We start from the raw sequence: 21,062 nt of genomic DNA, 5'->3' as shown, positions 1-21,062 counted from the left end.
CCTAAGTTGAAATTTACTATGTTGAGTTTAAGTATATTTTTATCTTACGGTAAACCCACGAAATAGTTGGGGCTGACGAAAGAGTTTTTTGCATTCACAAGAGTTGAGATTTAAATCTAACAACTTGCTTAAGGAATGAAATGTTGAATCACTAGGTGAACCTATTTAGTTTTCTTCTTTCGTGTTTTATTTCAACTAATTGAATTTTAATATCTAAAGATAAGAGTTAAATGATTTTTCACCTAATTTAGTGGAATAATGCATTACATTGTTAAATTTAATTGATACTTGTGTAAAAGTCAGTATATGTTTTATTAGTAATTATGTTACTCCATCCGTTCGTGGATCATGATTAATTTTTTCTTAAGTATATATTGAATTTTTAACACTTTTATCTACTTTACTTAATTACTTTGGTTAAGTTTTGTGCATTAATTTTTTGATGTTCATAGATTGCATGTTTTATTTTCTTTAAGTGATATGAAGTTAGACCCATAAAATGATGAGGCAAATTCAATAATTTCTCAAACAAGATTAATATTGTCATAAATAAAGATAAAAAAAAGGTTAAATTCTAAATATTTTATTGAAGATCCGGTACTGTAGTCAAAGGTGTCGGACAGTGTTTGCCTCTGAGCCACGAATGGATAACGCAATTGTCGTTGTCTTTCAGTGTCAGCCTCACATATTGATATTTCGTGAAACATACTACTTTACCTTCAAAATCAAAATAAGAAACTGACCCTTCCCTGTGTACAATTCATTCATCTCTACTACAAAGCAAGCAGAGCTAGCTAGCTAGCTAGCTGTGATCCCAAGAGAAGAGAGAAATGGCAGGTAGTGCTGATAGGAGACTGGGCGTGGCGGTGGATTTCTCACCATGCAGCATCAAGGCACTCAAATGGACGGTGGATAACGTTGTCAGAGAAGGCGATCACCTCATTCTTGTCATCATCCGCCCCCAAGAGTACTATGAGCGTGGCGAGATGCAGCTCTGGGAAACCACCGGCTCACGTAAGTAGTAGTAACTCACTATTCATGAACCCTGAATTCTCAGATTCATTCATGCATGTGTTGTGTTTACTTCATCATCTTCATGTATGTATCTATATTGATCTGAATGCAGCTCTTATACCACTGTCTGATTTTTCTGACACTGCGGTCTTGAAGAGATATGGGCTCAAACCTGAACCTGAAGTGATTGATATTGCCACAACTGCCTCCAAGGAGAAAAATGTATGATTTTTATTTGTTTATTTTGCACATGGAATTTTATGTGATTTATTGTTCATGTTGTTTGGTATATGTTTTATTTCAAAACAGAGTAACTTTTGTTGTTAATTAACTAGAAATATGCTCAAATAAGTCGTTATAAATATTAGAACAATCTTTGTCCTTGAGTTATATAGCTTTTGAAATAGAATTAAGTCTAGTTCGATTTTTAAGAAGTTTTGTGATATTTGGCTGGCAGATTGAGGTGCTGTTGAAGATCTATTGGGGAGATGCGCGCGAGAAGCTATTGGAAGCAATTGAACACATACCTTTGGACAGCATTATCATGGGGAACAGAGGCCTTGGCACTCTCAGAAGGTAGCTAGCTACAATTCCATCAGCGAAAATGATACTCAGACATACATTTTTCATCGATGTTAAATCAACACACACTTTAGCGGCCTCAAACATTTGCCTCAAACATTTGCGGCAGTTAAAAATCCTCCTAAAGTGTGTGTCAATTGATCAATATCAATGGAAAGTGTACATCGACGGGCCTGGATTCCCTGTAGTCAGAAGTCCCTACATTCACTACCGTTAGGGGTTCTTTGCCATCCGATCAAAATTTAATGGCTCGGATTTAAAGAGTCTTTGCATTCATTAAAAACATGATCAATTCGATTAAGATCAAACTGCCTGCATTTGGGACTACAGTGCAGTTAACGTAGGGAATTATATTGGTATGTCCATATAAAATGACTTCCATTAATCCTCAAAGTCCCTCAAAAGGAAAATTTGGGTGGCAATAGCATTGAATTTTGGTTATTTCTGGTTCTTGAGTTTATTGGGGGCTCAATTAATTTTTTTTTTTCAATTTACAGGGCCATAATGGGCAGTGTCAGCAACCATGTGGTGAATAACGCCTCCTGCCCCGTCACTGTGGTGAAGAGTTCAGAACAACGCCATTAATTGTTTTAATAATTTGATGTAGGAATAAACCTGTACTACCTGGTTAACCTTTGATGTCTTTGGGTGTTTTGCAATGTGTATCAGTTTGTATTTTGCTTGTTTCTGAAAGGAAATAAATGAACAGAAACAGGTTTGTGCTGTATGTACTGTAATCCCAGGCTTAATGAGAATTTTTAGTGCATTTGATGTGTTAGCACTATGTACCATTTGAATTGATTGTCTCCTTTGCCTAGGTTTGGAAATTTACCCAGTGTTCCACAGATGATGAAAAATGTCACTTGGCATAAAAACAAAGGGAATAATATATAGCATGATAATTTACTTAGGGGTTGTTTAAATCTATAAGGGCATGTGATAGGAAGCTAATTCCTATCAAGGAAGATCATTAAGAGCCCTAAAATCTAAACTAAGAAAAAGATAAGAAAAAGATAGAAAAGAAAGACTTATCAATTTTCTCGTTAACCTTTCACAATGGAAGCAATACAACTTATACTAACTATCCACTTAAGGAATGAAATGTGACCTTACATGTGGCACCATCATAGGAAATAGAATATTCTAGAACATAAAATATAATAATAAGTTGAAATTATTAAACTAATATTCATAACTGAGCAATATAATGAGACTAGCTATTTCTGGGCCAACTAATAGAAGGCTCACCATCGGCATCCTATAATGAGTCTTACTTTCACTTAGGATTTAGAGTTTAAAATAACAATCTAGTAAACTAAATCTATTTAAGGAGTCCCATTACTTCCCTAAATGGTGAAACTTACTTTCTCTATCATTGGGATTCCTTGTGCATGCGTTTTTAAGTTAGAAACATTTTTTTCCTTTTAAATACAACTTTTGTGAAACTAGTAATTTTTTTATCAATAGAGCTTTTTAGAAGATATTATTGATAGCCAATTTTTGACGTGGGAAAGAGAGGTTAATTGTTCTTCCAACATGAGGGAAATCATTCTCACCCCTAAATTCACTCCGTAAAACAATCCTGAAACAAAAGAATTGATACTATTACTGATGGCAACCTATTTTCATGGACAATTCATCAAACCATTTTCACTGACAAGATAAATACCCCTCCATATTCTCAAATCCTAAGCCAATTTTCCTCTTGTCTAGCCTCTATCAATCTACCAACCTTCAAGAAATAATGAAGCTCAACAAAAACAACAACAATCAAATTCCTTTCATTAACCTCTCACTGTTATCCACAATAATCCTCATATGCTTTACCATAGATAAATGTGGAGCTCACCAAATCAATGACACATCACCCAAAATTGAAACAAAGTCAGCTAATTCTCACCATGCTCATCCTCCAAAGGAAAGCCACCATGCTCATCCTCCAAAGGCAAGCCACCATGCTCATCCTCCAAAGGCAAGCCACCATGCTCAACCTCCAAAGGCAAGCCACCATGCTCAACCTCCAAAGGCAAGCCACCATGCTCATCCTCCAAAGGCAAGCCACCATGCTCAACCTCCAAAGGCAAGCCACCATGCTCATCCTCCAAAGGCAAGCCACCATGCTCATTCTCCAAAGGCAAGCCATGTAGAGAAACCAATTTCCTTCCCTCCTTCTGGAGCACCCCAAGCCCAAAATCCATCATCAGGAGAAGACAATTCTGGCCATTCTTCATCATTCTCCGATGCTTTCTCAGACATCCTGAAAGGAGACCTTGACCATGACCACAAATCAGACAAGAAACACAACAAAAACAATAAAAATACTGCATTGCAACAAATATGTTCCCGCACACACTACCCTGGCATTTGCCTTGCTACCATTCCACATTTGTTAAACCACAAAACCAAGATTGATGTTGTTAGTGTCCTTGAAGCTTCCATAAAGGCATGTTCTTTCCAAGTAAAGTTGACTATGAGCAAGGTGGCAAAACATTCCGCGAAATCGCCGGAGCTTGCTGACGCGCTCGGTGATTGCAAGGAAAAATACCATAATGTTTTGAAGAATCTTAGGAAAGCAATGCATGCCGTCTCATCTCATGATTTTGGTAAAGTTAATATGATTCTTAGTGGTGTCATGGCGGACGTTTCAACGTGTGAAAGCCAGTTTGAGGATCTTAAATCATCCCCGATCAAGTCGAAAAGCCATGGTTTAGTTAGCATCATGGTCAACAATTGTCTTTCCCTCACTTCTTTGATTCACCATTAATAAGCGTGTGCACGCTCTATCCAAGTTGGGCATTGAGAATTAATATATGTATGTATAATATAGTATCGTGTAAGAAAATACTAAGCTAGTTTCTTGATTAGGGTATGAACTCCTATGAGAGTGTGAAATGTATATATGCATTTCCCCCTTTTGCTAGATATTGTTTTTAAATCATGTTTTCATCCCCTAATGGGAGTGGATTAGTCAAAGTGTAATATCATCTTCATGTTGTATAGAAGTGATTTTTTATGTCAAAACAAGAACTTGTATAACTCCTTATAATTTTTGGAAATGATTATTGTGATGTGATAACAATGGAATGTATGTGTCATGATTTACGAGTAAATCTAAGGATTTAATGTTGTACATTTATTTAAGAAAATTGTCTCAAGCAAATTAATTTCTCGGACATACTATGTCATAACTTTTAAAATTGTTCAACAAAATATAGTGGAGACTGGAGAAATATAGGAGATCCTCACCAATTCATAGCTGTAGCACATTAGTATTACCTTAATTACAAAGAGTGTGTAATAAAAGGACAAAAAAATTACAAGTATACTTCTTTCAGTTTATAAGAGCTTTACATTTCTTTTCACTGCATAAGGATAAAATGTTTTACCTCTGAAGCAACATGAGCAAAGAAACATCTAAGATCCATCGAAGAACACTGCACCATGTTCAGTGGATTTAATTAACTTCTTCAACAAGAGGACCACAATTGCTATAGTAAGTCCAATAGCTGCCCATGTAAACAAACGATCATCAGGTTTCTGGACCCTCGTCTGAGGCTTTGGATTTTGAACCCTTGTCTCTGAGTTTTGGAGCACCTGAGTCCTTGAAACACTACTTGATTGAATCTCGCTAGAAGCTTCAACTCCTGCAGTATTAGCATTTGCAGTTGCAGGGGCGTCTTGTTCTTCTACAATTCCATCACCAGCTTGATCTGGAATCCCCTCGGCCGCAGGTAAAGCCTCAGGGTTAGGTGAATTAACCTGGACCTCAGCTTCCTCATCTTTAGGGTGCTCTTCAGGAGCTTGTGTGGGGTTAAGTTGAGGAGGAACAGGAGGCGCCTTGCTTAGCATATACTCATGTATCTGGGACAACAAAGTATAATCAGGACAATGTATTTCAGAAAACACGTACGGATGAAACAAATGATAAGCAACAATTTACCTCATCAATCAGCTTTTGACGTTCGGGAGTCCCGAATTTTGGTGATGCATCACGAGATTTGATGGCCAAGGTACGCCTCTCTTCTTTCTTGTAGTCTAATGAGCCCAACGCACCATTTGGGTTGGTAGGCATGAATGCAATCAGTGCAACTAGAGCAGTCCTTACTGACAAGAATTTTACACTAATGAAGTTAGAACCTTTTGTCATCAAAGGCATCTATAGGACATGGTCTGTGATGTCAGATTACAATTCCAGTTCTACAAATTCACTAAAACACAAATTACTTAGTTGATCAGAGCTTTCTGGTTAAAATATCCCCTATCGTTTAGTATGGTAAGAGTATGAGATACTACAACCAACCTAACAAACTAAGAAACAATACCCCTATCTAGAGAGGGTCACGTTACCTAAGCATAGTGCAATCCTGTTTAGAAACAAAAAATAATGGGAAGCTATAAAGACCACAGGCAAATATTTCAGGCAGTCTTACAACTACAAAGCAACAGCAGTTTCAATACAAAATAATTATAGAGAAAATTTAATAAACTTCTCAATAAGCACTTAAAGAAAAAAAGAAGTTGAAATAACCATGTAATGAATAAGAGCTTCTAAGTTAAAATCAATTTCTACACCTCAATTGTTTTAGAATATCCCTCACATAAATTCTCCATAAACTCTTATGAAGGCTTTTTCCTCAAAGGAAAAGTTCCCATAAGCTAGAAGCCAATCCAAATAATGCAGTACTCTTGTATGTATCTATATATACTAGATAGGTAATGCATGGCATCTATGACATGTACAAATAGCAAATTGAGCCATGCAGAAGACATAATATGCAAAGTAGCCCAGAAAATGCAGTGAGCGAAGACTGGAAAGGAACATTATTTACCGCTCCATGATGGTTGCCAATGCTCAGGGTGGTGATTTGATATGCTCAAGCAAATCTTGGTTTGGGTCTCAAAACGACCATTAGGCTGACAGCATAACAATGAAACTTTTATAAGTATATAGTAATTGAGCTTTACGTGTCAGGGTTTCAACATGAAAAAGTAAAAAATAAAAAGCTTTTACACACTCATTGATCAATATTACTAGGAAAATTCGATGTCAGTCCCTACTAAAATGAGAGAGTCCACAGATTTTGGTAGAAGCAAATGAAGTCCATACAACATAAGATGGAGCATTATCTTACAGTCAAGAGAGTGAATGAAGGGGGTTTGAATGGATACTCTGAAGGCAACTGGATCCGTCCGTGATAAATACCACCTTCAAATTCAGTATCACGCGGCCCTCTAATCGCAAATTGCCATTCAAATATATTCTCCTGAAAACAAACATGATGAATTTACTCAGCAAAAACTTATATAGGTTGAAAATACAAATTGATACTCAGTAATTAAATCCCAAGTTTCAAATCAGTAACAAGTTACAGATTATACAGTCAAATCACATAACAGATAACAGTCATAGAAGCGTATCATGTTGAATAAACTAATCAGCTTATACAAGGATTCAATTTATGAATAAAAATAACAATCTATGAATTCATGCCATCAACAAGCTCAATCTATGAATTCATTTCCAAATACCCCATCCCATGCCAAGGATCAAATCAACAAGACACAAAACTCAAAACAATCAATAATTCGCCACGCACCATAACAAATCACAACATCACAATATTGTAAAACGCATAGTGAAATCGAAGCACAAAAATAATCAGAGATCTTAAAATCCGAAGAAAAAACCTCGAGAGGGAGGCTCATGAAATCATCGGAAGGGTTAGACTGCATCTCCTTGACCTCCTGGAGGATCCGCTTGACGGCGGGGTTCTTGAGGTTGTACTTGTCCGCCATTGCGCGAGCTAAACCGCCACGGCCGCTGCCGTCTCTGCCGGTGGATGTCGGAAAACCGTCGTCGCAGCGAACGTCGTCGACGAAGGGAAATGGCACAGCACAGAGTCAGAGAGGCACAGCTACGAGTTTGTTAAGAGGAGACGGACGTGGACTCTGGAAGCGACACGTGGTGCTGTGATCTTACGTGTCCATTTTTTGTTGGAGAGGATCATGAACCTTCATAGAGTCTCATTTGGTTTTCCATTAGACCATGTACAATGGTCTGTTGAAACTGATGTTGAATGTTGTTGAAACATGTTTAGCCCTTGCATTGGTCTGTTGAATGTTGTTGAAGTTGGAAAAATGTTGAAACCGTTCAACATTGTTGAGAGGAGCATCCGGAGCCACGTGGCAGCTCCGGATTGGAGAACGCTAGGCGCGTGCAGGACACGCGCCGACAACGCGCGTGGCGTGTCAGTGGGAGAGGAGAGAGAAGACCGAGTGGGTGAGGATGGGACGCGTGGCAGCGTCCCATTGGCCAGCCGGATTTTTTTTTTTAAAAAACTTTAAACTGAATTATCTTGTTGAAATTTTTTTTTTTTTTTTACCAAAATTCATAACTTTTTTTTCTCTATAAATAGAGACTTGGTTTGATAGATTTGGACACAGAAAAAAAAACCAAGTTTTTCCCCATCTTTATTATCTCTCTCACCATCTTATTATCCTTCTATTAGCATTTGTTTTGAAATGGATCCCAACAATCACCATTACAACACCCAGAATTCTTCAAGCTACCCAATTTCCAACCAAAATCCCAACAACTATGAAGATCCAAATCAATTTTCTTACCCACGTCCTCAAAATCCCACCAATCAAGTCCCACATCAATTCTCCAACCAACGTCCTCAAAATCCAAACTATTTTCAAGTCCCACATCAATTCTCCAACCAACATCCTCAAAATCCAAACTATTATCCAGATCCAAATCAGTATTCGAACCAGTCATCATTTGTTCCAAACTTTCATCCATCTTATGGATCTGTGAGATATCCATCTCAAACACCCCAGTCTAGTGGTTATATGCCAATGGTTCGTGCAAATTTTCCTAGTGTTGATGGACCGGAATTTCCGGAATTTTCAACACAAGTCAATCTTGGTGACGGGTCAGCTGATAATGAAGTCAATGAAGTCAGCTCAACGTTGGACCGATTTTGAGCAATCTGGGGAAGGTGGATCTAGTACACCGCAACCATACTCGACCGAGGTGTTACCCGCTTTTGCAAATCATGTGCGTGCTAGATCCGAGTTGCGTGATTCGAACGTTCATCACGAACTGCAAGCAGATCTAGTGAAGCACATATGGACAAAGTTTGCAAATGCTTCGTGATGGAAGATGATTTGTATCGTACTAATTACGTTATTTGTGTGTTGTGTGCTTAGTTTGTTGTCTTGCATTTTAAGTTAAGAAAATAAAATAAATTATTGTATGCTTCGTTTATCGTCTTCCATTTTTTAGTTAAGGAAATAAAATAAATTATTATCTATATTAAAAAAAATTAATTCGTTAAGTGTTTATTATTTAATTTAATTTAAAATAATAATTGTAATTTTATGTAAATAAAAAAAACAAAAACATAAAATTAAATAAAAATATGAAATAAAAAGTGGTGGGGTAGGGTGAGTGGTGGGGTAGGGTGTTGAGAGAGAAAACCATTGGAGTGGGTATTTGTTGAAAGTGTGTTGAATTGGAGAGAGAAGATGATGTGGAGTGTTGGGAAGATAAAAAGTGGTGTTAAATGGGAAAAACTTGTTTACACCATTGTACATGGTCTTACACTAATTTATAGGTACATACAAGTGTAAAGATTTTTATACATGTATTTAATTACAATTAAATTCATTTTAAATCAAATTGGTTGTCTTCAAGGAAGTTTTACCGTCGACGCGCAGGTTGTGGTTAGGGAAGCTTGTGCGAATATGACGATGTATCATGTTGCAGAGATGTTGGAGGTTTCAGATGTAGCGACATTGTTAACAACGAGTTCTTTTCTGATGTCGGTGTTGTTGAGGTGGTCTTTGCCCCAATCGGGGGTAATTAAGATGAATTTTGATGCGTCGTTTAAACAAGAATAGAGTATGGGTTTTGGTTTTGTGGTTAGGGATGACAATAGCCAGGTACTAGCTACTGCAATTGATAAGACCTAAGATGTAAGTTTTTGTTGAGAGTTTTGCTTCTAGTGAGCTCTTCATTTAGCAATTGATCTTTGGGCCACTCAGAGTGTGGTATTTTAGAATGATTGGCTGTTGTTTCTCAAGGCTTGGTCTGTTGAGCTGGGTAACTCATCGTATTTCTCGTCTATTGTCCAAGATTGCCTAATTAATGAAAGTTTGAATTAAGTGTAAAAAAATTTGGTGAACTTTAATTGGATGTTAATAATTAAACTTTTTTCCTATGAAAGACATTTTTCCCTTCCCGCGCAATTGGTGGGCTTTGGTTGTGGCGTTTCCGATTAAAGCCCACAATCAACTCTTATTCATTTTTTTCGCCACAAATCTCTTACTTCTCTCATCTCTATTTCCTCTCGTTGACCCTTTTCACCAAGTTCCAACCTTCCCCTTCAGTGGGCCTGTGAGTGTTGTTTTTTCGTTAGGGTTGAGGGTAAGAAGAAGACGCTGAACAGTCTCGTAATGGGCTACACAATTAGCCATGAATATGGTGCGGATTAGTTGTCAATTGGTTGTGATATAGGTGCATATAAGGGAATTAGCTTCAAATCTAGCTACCAAATTAGCTATGAAATTTCGCTACGGTCTCAGCTGCTAAATAAATGAAATTAGATCCTCTCCATCCAGCTTTTCTCCCTCCCCTCTCCATCCAAAATCTGAGCCATTGATTTTGAATTTTAAAGGTGAGGATTAATTCATGTTTTCTCTATCTTCTTAAATTGATCAAAGTCTTTAAATACAATTCATTTTTCTCTCTTCTTAAATTGATCAAAGCCTTTAAATTTCAAAATCAATGGCTCAGATTTGGATGGAGAGAGGATGGAAAGAACCTGGATGGAGAACCTGTTAAATTGCTTGCATTCATAATTAACTGCGAAATTAGCTACGAAATTTTGTCTCGGAGCTAGAAAATTAGCTGCGAAATTGCATTCATAATTAACTGCGGTGCTAGAAAATTGCCTACAAATTGTTTGGAACAACAACGGGGTCCCTCCCTCAGTAGAAAATTAGCTTTTTTATCATTCAACAACAACAGGAATCAAACATAAGAACCAAGCCTGCTCATAGCATGGCATAAATCATAACTAACATGCATAATCAAGAATCAATTAAGCATGCTCATCAATGGTCAAACTCAACTCATCAATCACATTCCTATGGTTCAACGTGTTAAAACCTTCAGCAGCCAATTCATGACATTTGCTAGATAGTAAAATCCCTGGATTCACCGAATGCTTCCTTGCAACAATAACAGAGTTTATAACCTCATCAGTTGGGTGAAAAACTGACAGAACCTCAAAACCTTTGAGATCAGAAGGATCAACAACCGGATACAGAAACGCTCGAGCTCCATGTGCACTCCTCAGAACCAAAACAGCACCAGGAGCCATGTGTTTCGCCAAGTGATTGATGACACTTTCTTTCCCCTTCTTGTCCATGCCAACAAGTGCAGCCAGAAACACAACATTATACTCCTTAAGAGCATTTGAAACATGTGCAATATCAGTAGTGTGGAAGAACATTCTTTTTGACAAGTCAGGATCTGATGAGACCAAATCATAAGCTTTAGCATTTGCAGATGGATCCATGTCATAGTTGTGGAAGCATGTGTTTTTCATGTAAAAGGTTGCTAGCATGATTGAGGTGAGAGGAAGGGGACCTGAGCCAATGAAAGCAAGTTGGGAAGGAACTTGAGTGCAGTGTGAGGTCAGCATGGTGAATTCTAAATGGCTAAGTTTGAGGTAATTGGAGTAGTAAGGGAAGCTTTTGATGTGGTTTAAGGGATTCTCATGAGATCCTATGATAGCAGAGTAATGGCTTTCAAGAAGTCCCTCTGCTTTCCCACAAAGCTTAATTAGCTTAGCTATAGTTTCTTTAACTTCTTGGGAAAGCAAAGTAACATCTAGTTCACAATGGGTAGTGCAAGTGGTAACAAGTTGGGTGAAGAGTTCATTGACATGGTTTGAAGGATTGAGATTTTCTAACTTAGAGATTTTGGCATAGATTTCACATACCTTTCCCACAATCACCTCCTTCTGGTTCTCCATTTGCACAATGGGAGGTTAATTAGTAGGAGTAGGTAGGTTCTCACCCTTGAATTCAAGTTTCAAATATTACAATTCAATGCTAATTTATAAGTGCAGTGTAGGACTGTTGAGTTTAGACTTTCGAGGCTATGACCATTTTTCAAGTTGGTGCAACTTGATGTAAAAGCCACATTTTGCAGATTATCTTTTAAAATAATGATCAAGTGCTTCATGGCAGTGCGGCACTACAAGACAAGGTCGCCTTCCAGAACTGTTTTCTATGATTGAAAATCCTAAAAAGGACATGACATACTAAATGTTGGTTTACATTGAAGAAATAGAAAATGGATACACTCCTCCCAGTCTCTCCTGCAAAATCTTGTTCTATTAAATGGTAGAGATTCATTACTGAAAAGTTGAATTATAAAAACTTGTATGTGATTAGTTAATTTGATGTTGCAGAGGTTACAAGGGAGGATTTGAGTACGAAGAAATAAGTGTGTTTGAATATTAGTTGAGTGTAACTTGACGAACTTTTATCTCAATTCATAAGTGTTATGTTTAATTTTTATGCGAGTATGGTTCCTGGAGAGTCTTAGAATCAATGCTAATATAATAGAGTAAAATCAAATTTGGATGACAATATAAATGTTTGAGAATCATTTTGGAAATCAATTCTACTAGAAGGCTAGAGAGATTAGTTTTTGGGCATAATCAATTCTGAAATTTTATAACCAAATTTCAAAAAATTATCCTAGTTTTTTCATAAATGTATCTAAATATGAATATGAATTACATCAATGTGAACTCATGTTTAGTATAATCAATTTTACCAAACACGAGCCTAAATGTGTAATTCACAATGGATCTAGATCTAGGATTCTGGACAGGAAGAACAGTAGCTAGGGAAATGGTAACACACTGTGCTCAGAGGCATTCGGTTCTTTCCAAGTTGTGCATTGTGATCTGCATATGCATTAATGGCATTATTATTATTATTATCTTATCAGCACTATCACTAACGGTGTAAAGTATAAAGCATGATAACGGGCTTAGAGGTAGGAAATATGGCAACATTATGCAACATTTTTACTGTTGTTCTGAACACTTGAAGTTTTGATTATTGTGAGAATGTAGACTATAGCTCCCAAAAATATTGAAAGAAAAGAAGGAAATTCAGCTACCATCTTGCACTGCCATAGGTAATTTCTGTTTGTAACCAAGTGTGCAAGAATAGCAATGAAAGGATGTGCATAATTTATCTCATTTTTGTTTTCTTTTGCCTGTAGGGGTTTTTCACTTATAATTTCAAATCAAAACAATCATTTCATGAAAGAGATCCAACATAAAACATTTATATGAACATCTAACAATTAAGATCCAACAAAAGCAATAACTCAAAAGGTTCCATAGCTTGCTGATTTATGAGTCTAGTATGTCGACATTGTGACTCTAGAATTGTTCCTCTGTTGTCAATTATTGCTCAGTGAGTCAGTATAGTGCGCTATGTGCCATATATCTCCTTAAATGCGTTCTGATCATCACTCATATTCTCACTTAAAATTTACATAATCCTTAATTTTTTAAGGCACAATCTGAATTAGAGTGGCGATAATAATTCATGTATGTATGATTGTAATGGGTGTAACTAGTTGGAGCACACTTCCTTATTACTGAGAACATGAATTTAACCGGCCAGTTATTATTATTCTTAACAACTTTAATTTAAGTATTATAAAACTTAATTTAGTGAGTTGACATAATGGTTAACACTTCATCATTTAAACAAGTGATTGGGGGTTCGATTCTCAACTCTTGTGATAGAAAAGAATTCGTTAGTCAACCCCTTACTGCTTAATGCACTCACCGTGGGCAAGAATTAGTCTCACCGCAAGATAACACTAAACGACAAGTTCAACGAGCACGATGGCCCCGTTCGAGGAAATCATTTCCACCATTCCCAACCTCTCTTTGTCTCTGGTTGTGGATCCTTGATGTATTGTCTCATGATGATTTGTTTTCACTCCATTCCTTTATTGTTTAATGCTTTGTGCATTTTGTCGGATTTCTCCTTGAAGTATAAGTTAGATGTATTTTGTACATTATTCAATATTAAAAAACAATCTGGCTCTCTGAATGCAGGCCACCTTGATCAAATCGACATATTATGGTGACAGTAACATACAATCTACACCCTTATCTTGATCAACACGGTTTCAGAGTAAAAGAAAAACAAAGCATGGCAGAGACTAATAAAACAACAATCTCATGTTCTTGTTATTTATAAATTAATTACATAAGAAACTTAGGTGAAAGAAACACAAGTTTGTTTCAATCAGTGATGGAAGAGTCTTGCCATTTCAGGGAGTTAACTCCTAGTGCAGTTGAGGACAATTTGAGTTCATCCAATGGTATTTTATGGGCTTCCAATGAGGGACTGAATGAGATGAAAAATGTTCAATTTTCTAAAGAGACTGGGGGAATTGACTCACTTTGCCTTGATTTTGAGTTATTTCCAGAAAAAGAAGGGTTACTTCTATCCACTGATCAACAGAAGGATCACCAACAACCATCATATGAACAATTAGATAACCTCAGGTTTGACATGGTTTCTTCACCACATCAAAATCAAGTGGAGGGTGTCATGAAATTTGATGAAAATTTTCCAACCAAGTTTCGATACCCTGGAAAGAACAAGCAATACACAACTCCTTTAGCGCCAGTTGAGATCTTGAAGAAATATGGCAAGGGCTTCAAGAGGTTATGTGATGAAGGAAAAATCCTGCATCCAGTTGTTGATTCTTCTGCTGTGATCACAAATGATGATGGGAGGATGAAGCTTTCAACTGAAGATGTCATGAGGGTAGCTGGAACAAGGGCCATCCAATCAGCTTCAGAATCACCAGGTTTGGACCTCTTGGTTACTCACCCTTTTGGCTTTTCATTCTCTGAACTCTATGCTGAAGAGAAAGAGGATGTGGCACTTGCTGAATCACTCTTGTCTTGTGCTGAGAAAGTTGGCTACCAACAGTTTGAACGGGCAAGAAAATTGCTCAGTCATTGCAAATCTTTCTCTTCCAAGACAGCTAGTCCTGTAAAACGTGTTGTTCATTATTTTGCTGAAGCTCTTCACCATAGGATAGATAAAGAAACAGGGAGAGTTTCATCCAAGGAAATGCAAGAGATGAAACCATTTGATCCTGAAGTGTTAAGCAAAGGTACTCTAAACCCCACTGTTTATGCATTTTATAAAGTGCTTCCTTTCGTTCAGGTTACCATGTTCACAGCAGTGCAAGCTATCATAGAGAATGTAACTGAGGCAAAAAAGATTCACTTGATAGATCTTGAAATCAGAAAGGGTGCACAATGGACTACCCTGATGCATGCCCTTGAATCAAGACATGACTGTCCAGTTGAGCTTCTTAAGATAACAGCTGTTGGAAGTGGAACCACATCAAGGCGTGAAATTGAGGACACTGGTGAGAGTTTGAAGGACTATGCTCATAGCTTGAACATACCCTTCTCTTTCAGTGTAGTTATGGTATCAGAAATGCTTAGTGTAGATCAGTTTGAAATAGACCCTGAGGAAACAGTTGCAGTTTACTCTCAGTTTGCTATTAGAAGCAAGATTCTACAATCAGAACAGCTTGAATCTATCATGAGGGTGGTTAGAACCATTAGGCCTGTTGTGATGGTGGTGGCTGAAATTGAAGCTAATCACAATTCAACATCATTTGTGAAACGCTTCATCGAAGCTCTTTTTTACTTCAGTGCATTCTTTGATTGTTTAGAGGCTTGTATGAAACATGATGAACAGAACAGGATGATGATAGAATCACTGTTTGGTCATGGAATCAGGAACATTGTGGCTGCAGAAGGAGCAGAAAGAAAGCATAGAAATGTTACAATTGATGTGTGGAGGGAATTTTTCTCTCGGTTTGGGATGGAGGAGACTGAATTGAGCAGGGTGTCTTTGTACCAAGCGGATTTGGTGGCTAAGAGGTTTCCTTGTGGAAGTTGCAGCACATTTAATATGAACGGGCATTGCCTTCTCGTTGGGTGGAAGGGAACGCCGATTAGCTCAGTTTCTGTGTGGAAATTCACCTAATGGAAAACGGTCCCCATGGTTAGACCATAAAAAGTACAACTACAAATATCACTTGTTTTTCAATTGATCAGTCCATGTTGTATAATGATCATCATTTGAATATGCAATATAAAAGAAAAAAACATTATTTTGAGTAAAGTTGAAACAACTAAGTAAGTTAACAACATCTATCCATGATATTAGAAAATGAAACAAAATACTAGAGTGCAGTGGAATGAAAGAAGCTACTGGATTTACTTCATCCATAGAATGCATATATATCAGAACTCATTTGCAGGTTAGACGAAATTAAAGATACACATGGTTGTGAAGTATTTCACTGGGATGTGAAGAACAAAAGCCAGAAGAACCACAGACAAATTCAATCTGTGAAGAACCACTACTCACCTAGGAATTCATTGAGGATTCATCCTTTCTTCAGCTACCACACCTGTTTGCTTTAAGGAGAAACTTCTCCTAGAATGCATAATCAGTGAAAGAAATCAACCTGATGTACATAAGGTTCAATTATTTATCACTTAAGAATAAGAATTGTGTACAAATGCAGATCAATGTGGCTGCTAGAGAGGATAAGAATTCTTTCCCATTGAACACTTTTGTCCAATTCACCTTTCTTTCACTTAGTCCTGCATAACACAGACCCTGCATTCCAAGTCACAGATAATCAAAACTCATGAAAGTTCCTGATGTAAATCAACCCTCACAACACGTAAGTTTTTTTTTACCTTCTATTCTCAAGTGTTAAAAAGTTACCAAAGGAGAACGGGTCTGTGACAAGATTTGCAACGGAAGATTCTCTTTCCACATTCCTTCACTAAATTAATGTTTGTGACGGAATTACATGTTCGTCACAAAATCGAAGTAAAAAAATCGAAATATAATCTTTTTTTTGGGTAAGACAGGTGTTATTTTAAGGTACAATCTTGTTTGAGTCGGGAACATCCACATGATGGTGAGACTAACTCTTTTCATTCACAAGACTTGAACCGAGACCTTACTTAAGGGGAATCAAGCAGGTACCACTTGAATCAACCACCCGTTGCTAAAGAAATATAATGAAGTTAACGTAAAAAAAAAGACACACAAGAGACATGACTTAATAGAAAAATACGAAATTTATTATTTAAATATCAAGTTAACATCAATCAAAGACACAGGTGACATGATTAAATGCATTTTCTACATTTATTCAGTGGTAACAAATAACTGGCTTTCTATATGCAGGCCACCTTGATAAAATCGACACATTATGGTGACAGCATCATCAATTTTAACTATACTAGAAGGACTTAGTGTAAGAACAAGTCAAATTTTTGAAAAAAAAAACAGCAGGCTATACTATACCCTCAAACTTGATCAACATGGTTTCGGAGTAAAAGAAAAACAAAGCATGACAATGACTAATAAAATAATAATCTCATTGTTCTTGTTATTTATACAATTAATCACATAAGAAACTTAGGTGAAAGAAACACAAGTTTGTTTCGATCAGTAATGGAAGAGTATTACCATTTCATGGAGTTAAGTCCAAGTGCAGTTGAGGACAAGTTTAGTTCATCCAATGATATTTTATGGGCTACTGATGTAGGACTCAATGAGATGAAAAAGGTTCAATTTTCTGCAGAGTGTGGAGGAATTGACTCACCTTGCCTTGATTATGGGTTCCTTTCAAATGATCCTTCAGAAGAAGAAGCAAGGTTCCTTCTATCCACTGATCAACCGAAGGATCACCAACAACCATCATATGAACCATGGGATAACCTCAGGTTTGACATGGTTTCTTCACCACTCCAAATACAAGTGGAGGATATCATGCAGATTGATGAAAACTTTTCAACCAAGGTTCCACTTTTTTACCCTGCAAAGAACAAGCAATTCCCTACTCCTTTAGCCCCAATTGAGATCTTGAAGCACTATGGCAAGGGCTTCAAGAGGTTATGTGATGAAGGAAAAATCCTGCATCCACTTGATGATTCTTCTGCAGTGATCACTAATGTTGATGGGAGGAAGCTTTCAACTGAAGATGTCATGAGGGTAGCTGGAACAAAGTTCATCCATTCAGCTTCAGAATCACCTGGTTTGGACCTCTTAGTTACTCACCCTTTTGGTTTTTCTTTCTCTGAACTCTCTATTGAAGAGAAAGAAGATGCAGAACTTGCTGAATCACTCTTGTCTTGTGCTGAGAAAATTGGCTACCAACAATATGAACGCGCTAGCAAATTGCTTAGTCACTGCAAATCCTTAACTTCCAATAGAGGAGGCCCTGTGAAACGTGTTGTTCATTATTTTGCTGAAGCTCTTCAGCACATGATAGATAAAGAAACAGGAAGAGTTTCAATCAAGGAAATGCAAGAGATACAAAAACATGATCCTGAAGAGTTAACCAAGGATCTAAACCCCATTACTCTTTTATTCTATGAAAGGCTTCCTTTTTGTCAGATTAGCATGTTCACAGGAGTACAAGCTATCATAGAGAATGTAACTGAGGCCAAAAAGATTCACTTGATTGATCTTGAAATCAGAAAGGGTGCACAGTGGACAACCCTGATGCATGCCCTTGAGTCAAGACATGATTGTCCACTTGAGCTTCTTAAGATAACAGCTATTGGAAGTGGAACCACTTCAAGGCATGAAATTGAGGACACTGGTGAGAAATTGAAGGTTTTTGCAAAAAGCTTGAACATACCCTTTTCTTTCAATGTAGTTATTGTTTCAGACATGGTGGATATTATTACAGAAGATGTTTTTGTAATAGACCCTGAGGAAACAGTTGCAGTTTACTCTCAGTTTGCAATCAGATGCAAGATTCAAGAACCAAACCAGCTTGAAGCTATCATGAGAATGGTTAGAACACTTAAACCTGTTGTGATGGTGGTGGCTGAAATTGAAGCTAACCACAACTCAACATCTTTTGTGAAACGTTTCACTGAGGCTCTTTTCTACTTCAGTGCATTCTTTGATTGTCTGGAGGCTTGTATGAAACATGATGAACAGAACAGAATTATGATAGAAACACTGTTGGGTCATGGAATCAGGAGCATTGTGGCTGAGAGAAAGAGTAGAAATGTTAAGATTGATGTGTGGAGGGCATATTTCTCACGGTTTGGAATGGAGGAGACAGAGTTGAGCAGGGTGTCTTTGTATCAAGCAGATTTGGTAGCTAAGAGGTTTCCTAGTGGAAGTTGCTGCACATTTCATATGGATGGGCATTGCCTTCTTGTTGGGTGGAAGGGAACACCAATTAGCTCTGTTTCTGTGTGGAAATTCACTTGATGCAATCTAGAGTGATTCTTGTTATTAGCTTCCTAAGCAGATGTTAGAGAACAGTTTGTTCATTGCCTCAAAGAATTTTAATTTCTTAATAACTATGTATTTTTATATAGAAATATTGGATAATTCAGGCCATACATATGTTTTTTTTAGTAGGCTAAAGAAAACAAAACAAGGGAACAAAAGAAGAACAAAACCCCATGACGTTTGAGGAAAATTAGTCTCTAGATATACATCTGCAAAAAGAAGAGTCTTAAGTTCAGGTGGAAGACTAACATGACCAGCTTTGACTAGAAAATTAACATACACATTTCCTTCTCCGTGAGTATGAACCAAATGAAACTTCCAGCCTCTATTAAGTAAATCCTTAAGGTTCCAAATTAAGACCGCATAATCATGATGGTATGAAGGGGATTTCAAAATCTAATCAACTGCATGAGAGGAGTCGGAGCAATACACTAATTTCCGATGGCCAGTTTCAAGCGATATGAGTCGCATAAAAAATTTACATATGTTTACTATCAAGTATCAAATTAATTTGATCACACATCAATTTCATATATACTCTGATGGGCATCAGAATATAATAATGTAACAATAAATATATGATTCAACAAGTAATTAAAAAGAGAAAATGAATGAAATTGAAATTGAAGATGAAATTGTTTAACATTTTTACTAACAACAAGCATTTCTAAATTTTCATTTGATTTAATAGTTTTTTCACCTCTCCCTTTTCTTCCTTGAAAAGGAAATTGGGGAAAAGCTTAAAGTTTTTTTTTAAAATAACATTAATCTAGAATAGAACTCTGAATTAGGGGTCTTCAAATATAACAAAAAAAAAACACTGATTTAGGCCTTGTTTGGTAGAGAAGAGAGATAGAGTAGAGAGGGTAGAGAAGAGAGAAGATGAGTAGAGAGAAATAAGTGAGAAATAGAGTAGATTTATAGATTGTTTGGTATGATATAAAGAGAAGAGAGATAGAAGAGAAAGAATGACGTGACTTATCTCTCCTTTCGTTTGGTTGAATAGAGAGTGGAAAGAGAAAATATTGATTTTGTGTAAAATGACACTTTTATCCTAATTACAAAATTTTATAATTTTGAGAGTGGAAAATTATTTTTGAATTACTATTATATTTTTATAAATATTTTTTATAAAAGGTAAATTAAGATATGCCATCGAGAACAGAATTTTATTTCATCATTTAATTTAATATTTCAATTCGGTAATCAATAAATTATTATTTATTATATTAATATGCTAGTTTTATTTTTTATTTTTCAATTAATCTCTTATTAGTACATTCAAACGATGCATACCTTTCAAAAAAATAGCAATAAGAATTTGAACAGTTGATAAAACGTTGTGAATCCTTGAGCAAGAATAAAACAAAATAAGGGCAATTGTGGGCAGTTGAAAAAACTCACAACGATCACTTGAGTTTCTTCGCAAAAAGAGAAGAGGAAAAAAAAGTAGTAGGGCCCACTAATTTTCATCTATCTTCACAAACTCTTTGCACATCCAAACGAGGGTAGGTTATCCATTTCTCTTCTATCTCTCTCTCTTCAACCTCTCTCTTTCCTTTCTCAATTCTACCAAACAGACCGTTAGGGGTGAGGGAATTTCTTTAGTTATATTTTTAGTTAGTACAGGACCTTAAGATGAAGTAATAATAATTTAATATGAAATCAATTGTTTCAGATTAATTAAAGGTTATATAATGCATTTATACCGAGACTTTAACATCGAAGTGGCTGTAGTTTAGTGGTAAGAATTCCACGTTGTGGCCGTGGAGACCTGGGCTCGAATCCCAGCAGCCACATTTTTGAAGTTTTTTCTTCACTTTAGACACGCGAGATCTTCTATAATATGAGATTCGTAATTACCCCATAAAATGTAATATCAATCAATAAACAAAGCTATTTTTTGTGATAAATTAGTTATAAACTTATGATAAATATTAACTTTAGTTTTTCATAAGACATACATCTATCATCAAATGGTGTGATAATACATAAGGCGTAAAAGATTTGTCCAAAATCTTCTCGTTCTATCC

General features: G+C 36.6%; 6 protein-coding genes and 1 non-coding gene across 7 annotated transcripts; 5 read left to right on the top strand and 2 right to left on the bottom strand.

Annotated features, from left to right (window-relative positions):
- The first annotated feature begins 698 nt into the window (after positions 1-698).
- LOC130726531 (universal stress protein PHOS34) lies at positions 699-2,374 on the top strand. Its single transcript, XM_057577807.1, has 4 exons — positions 699-1,014; positions 1,127-1,236; positions 1,472-1,590; positions 2,094-2,374. The coding sequence occupies exons 1-4, from the start codon at positions 831-833 to the stop codon at positions 2,179-2,181; spliced, it is 501 nt and encodes a 166-aa protein (XP_057433790.1). The 5' UTR covers positions 699-830; the 3' UTR covers positions 2,182-2,374.
- A 906-nt stretch (positions 2,375-3,280) lies between these two features.
- On the top strand, positions 3,281-4,632 carry LOC130723215 (uncharacterized). The gene has a single exon (XM_057574183.1). It carries the CDS (start codon positions 3,341-3,343, stop codon positions 4,358-4,360), a length of 1,020 nt encoding a protein of 339 aa, XP_057430166.1. The 5' UTR covers positions 3,281-3,340; the 3' UTR covers positions 4,361-4,632.
- A 194-nt stretch (positions 4,633-4,826) lies between these two features.
- On the bottom strand, positions 4,827-7,614 carry LOC130723216 (ubiquitin-conjugating enzyme E2 32-like). The gene is made up of 5 exons (XM_057574184.1): positions 7,285-7,614; positions 6,729-6,860; positions 6,426-6,510; positions 5,537-5,700; positions 4,827-5,457 (listed from the first exon to the last, which is right to left on the bottom strand). The coding sequence occupies exons 1-5, from the start codon at positions 7,390-7,392 to the stop codon at positions 5,011-5,013; spliced, it is 936 nt and encodes a 311-aa protein (XP_057430167.1). The 5' UTR covers positions 7,393-7,614; the 3' UTR covers positions 4,827-5,010.
- A 2,979-nt stretch (positions 7,615-10,593) lies between these two features.
- On the bottom strand, positions 10,594-11,712 carry LOC130726728 (nicotianamine synthase-like). The gene has a single exon (XM_057578027.1). The coding sequence runs from the start codon at positions 11,643-11,645 to the stop codon at positions 10,707-10,709; it is 939 nt and encodes a 312-aa protein (XP_057434010.1). The 5' UTR covers positions 11,646-11,712; the 3' UTR covers positions 10,594-10,706.
- Positions 11,713-13,822: 2,110 nt separating this feature from the next.
- Positions 13,823-15,870, top strand: LOC130726962 (DELLA protein RGL1-like). Its single transcript, XM_057578283.1, has one exon. The coding sequence runs from the start codon at positions 13,966-13,968 to the stop codon at positions 15,730-15,732; it is 1,767 nt and encodes a 588-aa protein (XP_057434266.1). The 5' UTR covers positions 13,823-13,965; the 3' UTR covers positions 15,733-15,870.
- Positions 15,871-17,186: 1,316 nt separating this feature from the next.
- On the top strand, positions 17,187-19,118 carry LOC130721837 (DELLA protein RGL1-like). Its single transcript, XM_057572416.1, has one exon. The coding sequence runs from the start codon at positions 17,227-17,229 to the stop codon at positions 19,003-19,005; it is 1,779 nt and encodes a 592-aa protein (XP_057428399.1). The 5' UTR covers positions 17,187-17,226; the 3' UTR covers positions 19,006-19,118.
- Positions 19,119-20,756: 1,638 nt separating this feature from the next.
- On the top strand, positions 20,757-20,828 carry TRNAH-GUG (transfer RNA histidin (anticodon GUG)). The gene has a single exon. It is a non-coding gene; the product is annotated as a tRNA-His (tRNA).
- Positions 20,829-21,062: the final 234 nt, after the last annotated feature.

The sequence above is a fragment of the Lotus japonicus genome, chromosome 6 (assembly GCF_012489685.1).
Source record: "Lotus japonicus ecotype B-129 chromosome 6, LjGifu_v1.2".
Taxonomy (NCBI): Eukaryota; Viridiplantae; Streptophyta; class Magnoliopsida; order Fabales; family Fabaceae; genus Lotus; species Lotus japonicus.
This window is presented reverse-complemented; position numbering and strand designations above follow the sequence as displayed.

Coding starts and splice junctions, on each gene's coding strand:
- LOC130726531 (XM_057577807.1), top strand. CDS start 831: ATGGCAGGTAGTGCTGATAGGAGACTGGGCGTGGCGGTGGATTTCTCA. Junction 1,237..1,471: donor CTGCCTCCAAGGAGAAAAAT/GTATGATTTTTA, acceptor TTTGGCTGGCAG/ATTGAGGTGCTGTTGAAGAT. Junction 1,591..2,093: donor GGCCTTGGCACTCTCAGAAG/GTAGCTAGCTAC, acceptor TTCAATTTACAG/GGCCATAATGGGCAGTGTCA.
- LOC130723215 (XM_057574183.1), top strand. CDS start 3,341: ATGAAGCTCAACAAAAACAACAACAATCAAATTCCTTTCATTAACCTC.
- LOC130723216 (XM_057574184.1), bottom strand. CDS start 7,392: ATGGCGGACAAGTACAACCTCAAGAACCCCGCCGTCAAGCGGATCCTC. Junction 6,511..6,728: donor CTTCATTCACTCTCTTGACT/GTAAGATAATGC, acceptor TTATGCTGTCAG/CCTAATGGTCGTTTTGAGAC. Junction 5,458..5,536: donor GTCAAAAGCTGATTGATGAG/GTAAATTGTTGC, acceptor TTGTTGTCCCAG/ATACATGAGTATATGCTAAG.
- LOC130726728 (XM_057578027.1), bottom strand. CDS start 11,645: ATGGAGAACCAGAAGGAGGTGATTGTGGGAAAGGTATGTGAAATCTAT.
- LOC130726962 (XM_057578283.1), top strand. CDS start 13,966: ATGGAAGAGTCTTGCCATTTCAGGGAGTTAACTCCTAGTGCAGTTGAG.
- LOC130721837 (XM_057572416.1), top strand. CDS start 17,227: ATGGAAGAGTATTACCATTTCATGGAGTTAAGTCCAAGTGCAGTTGAG.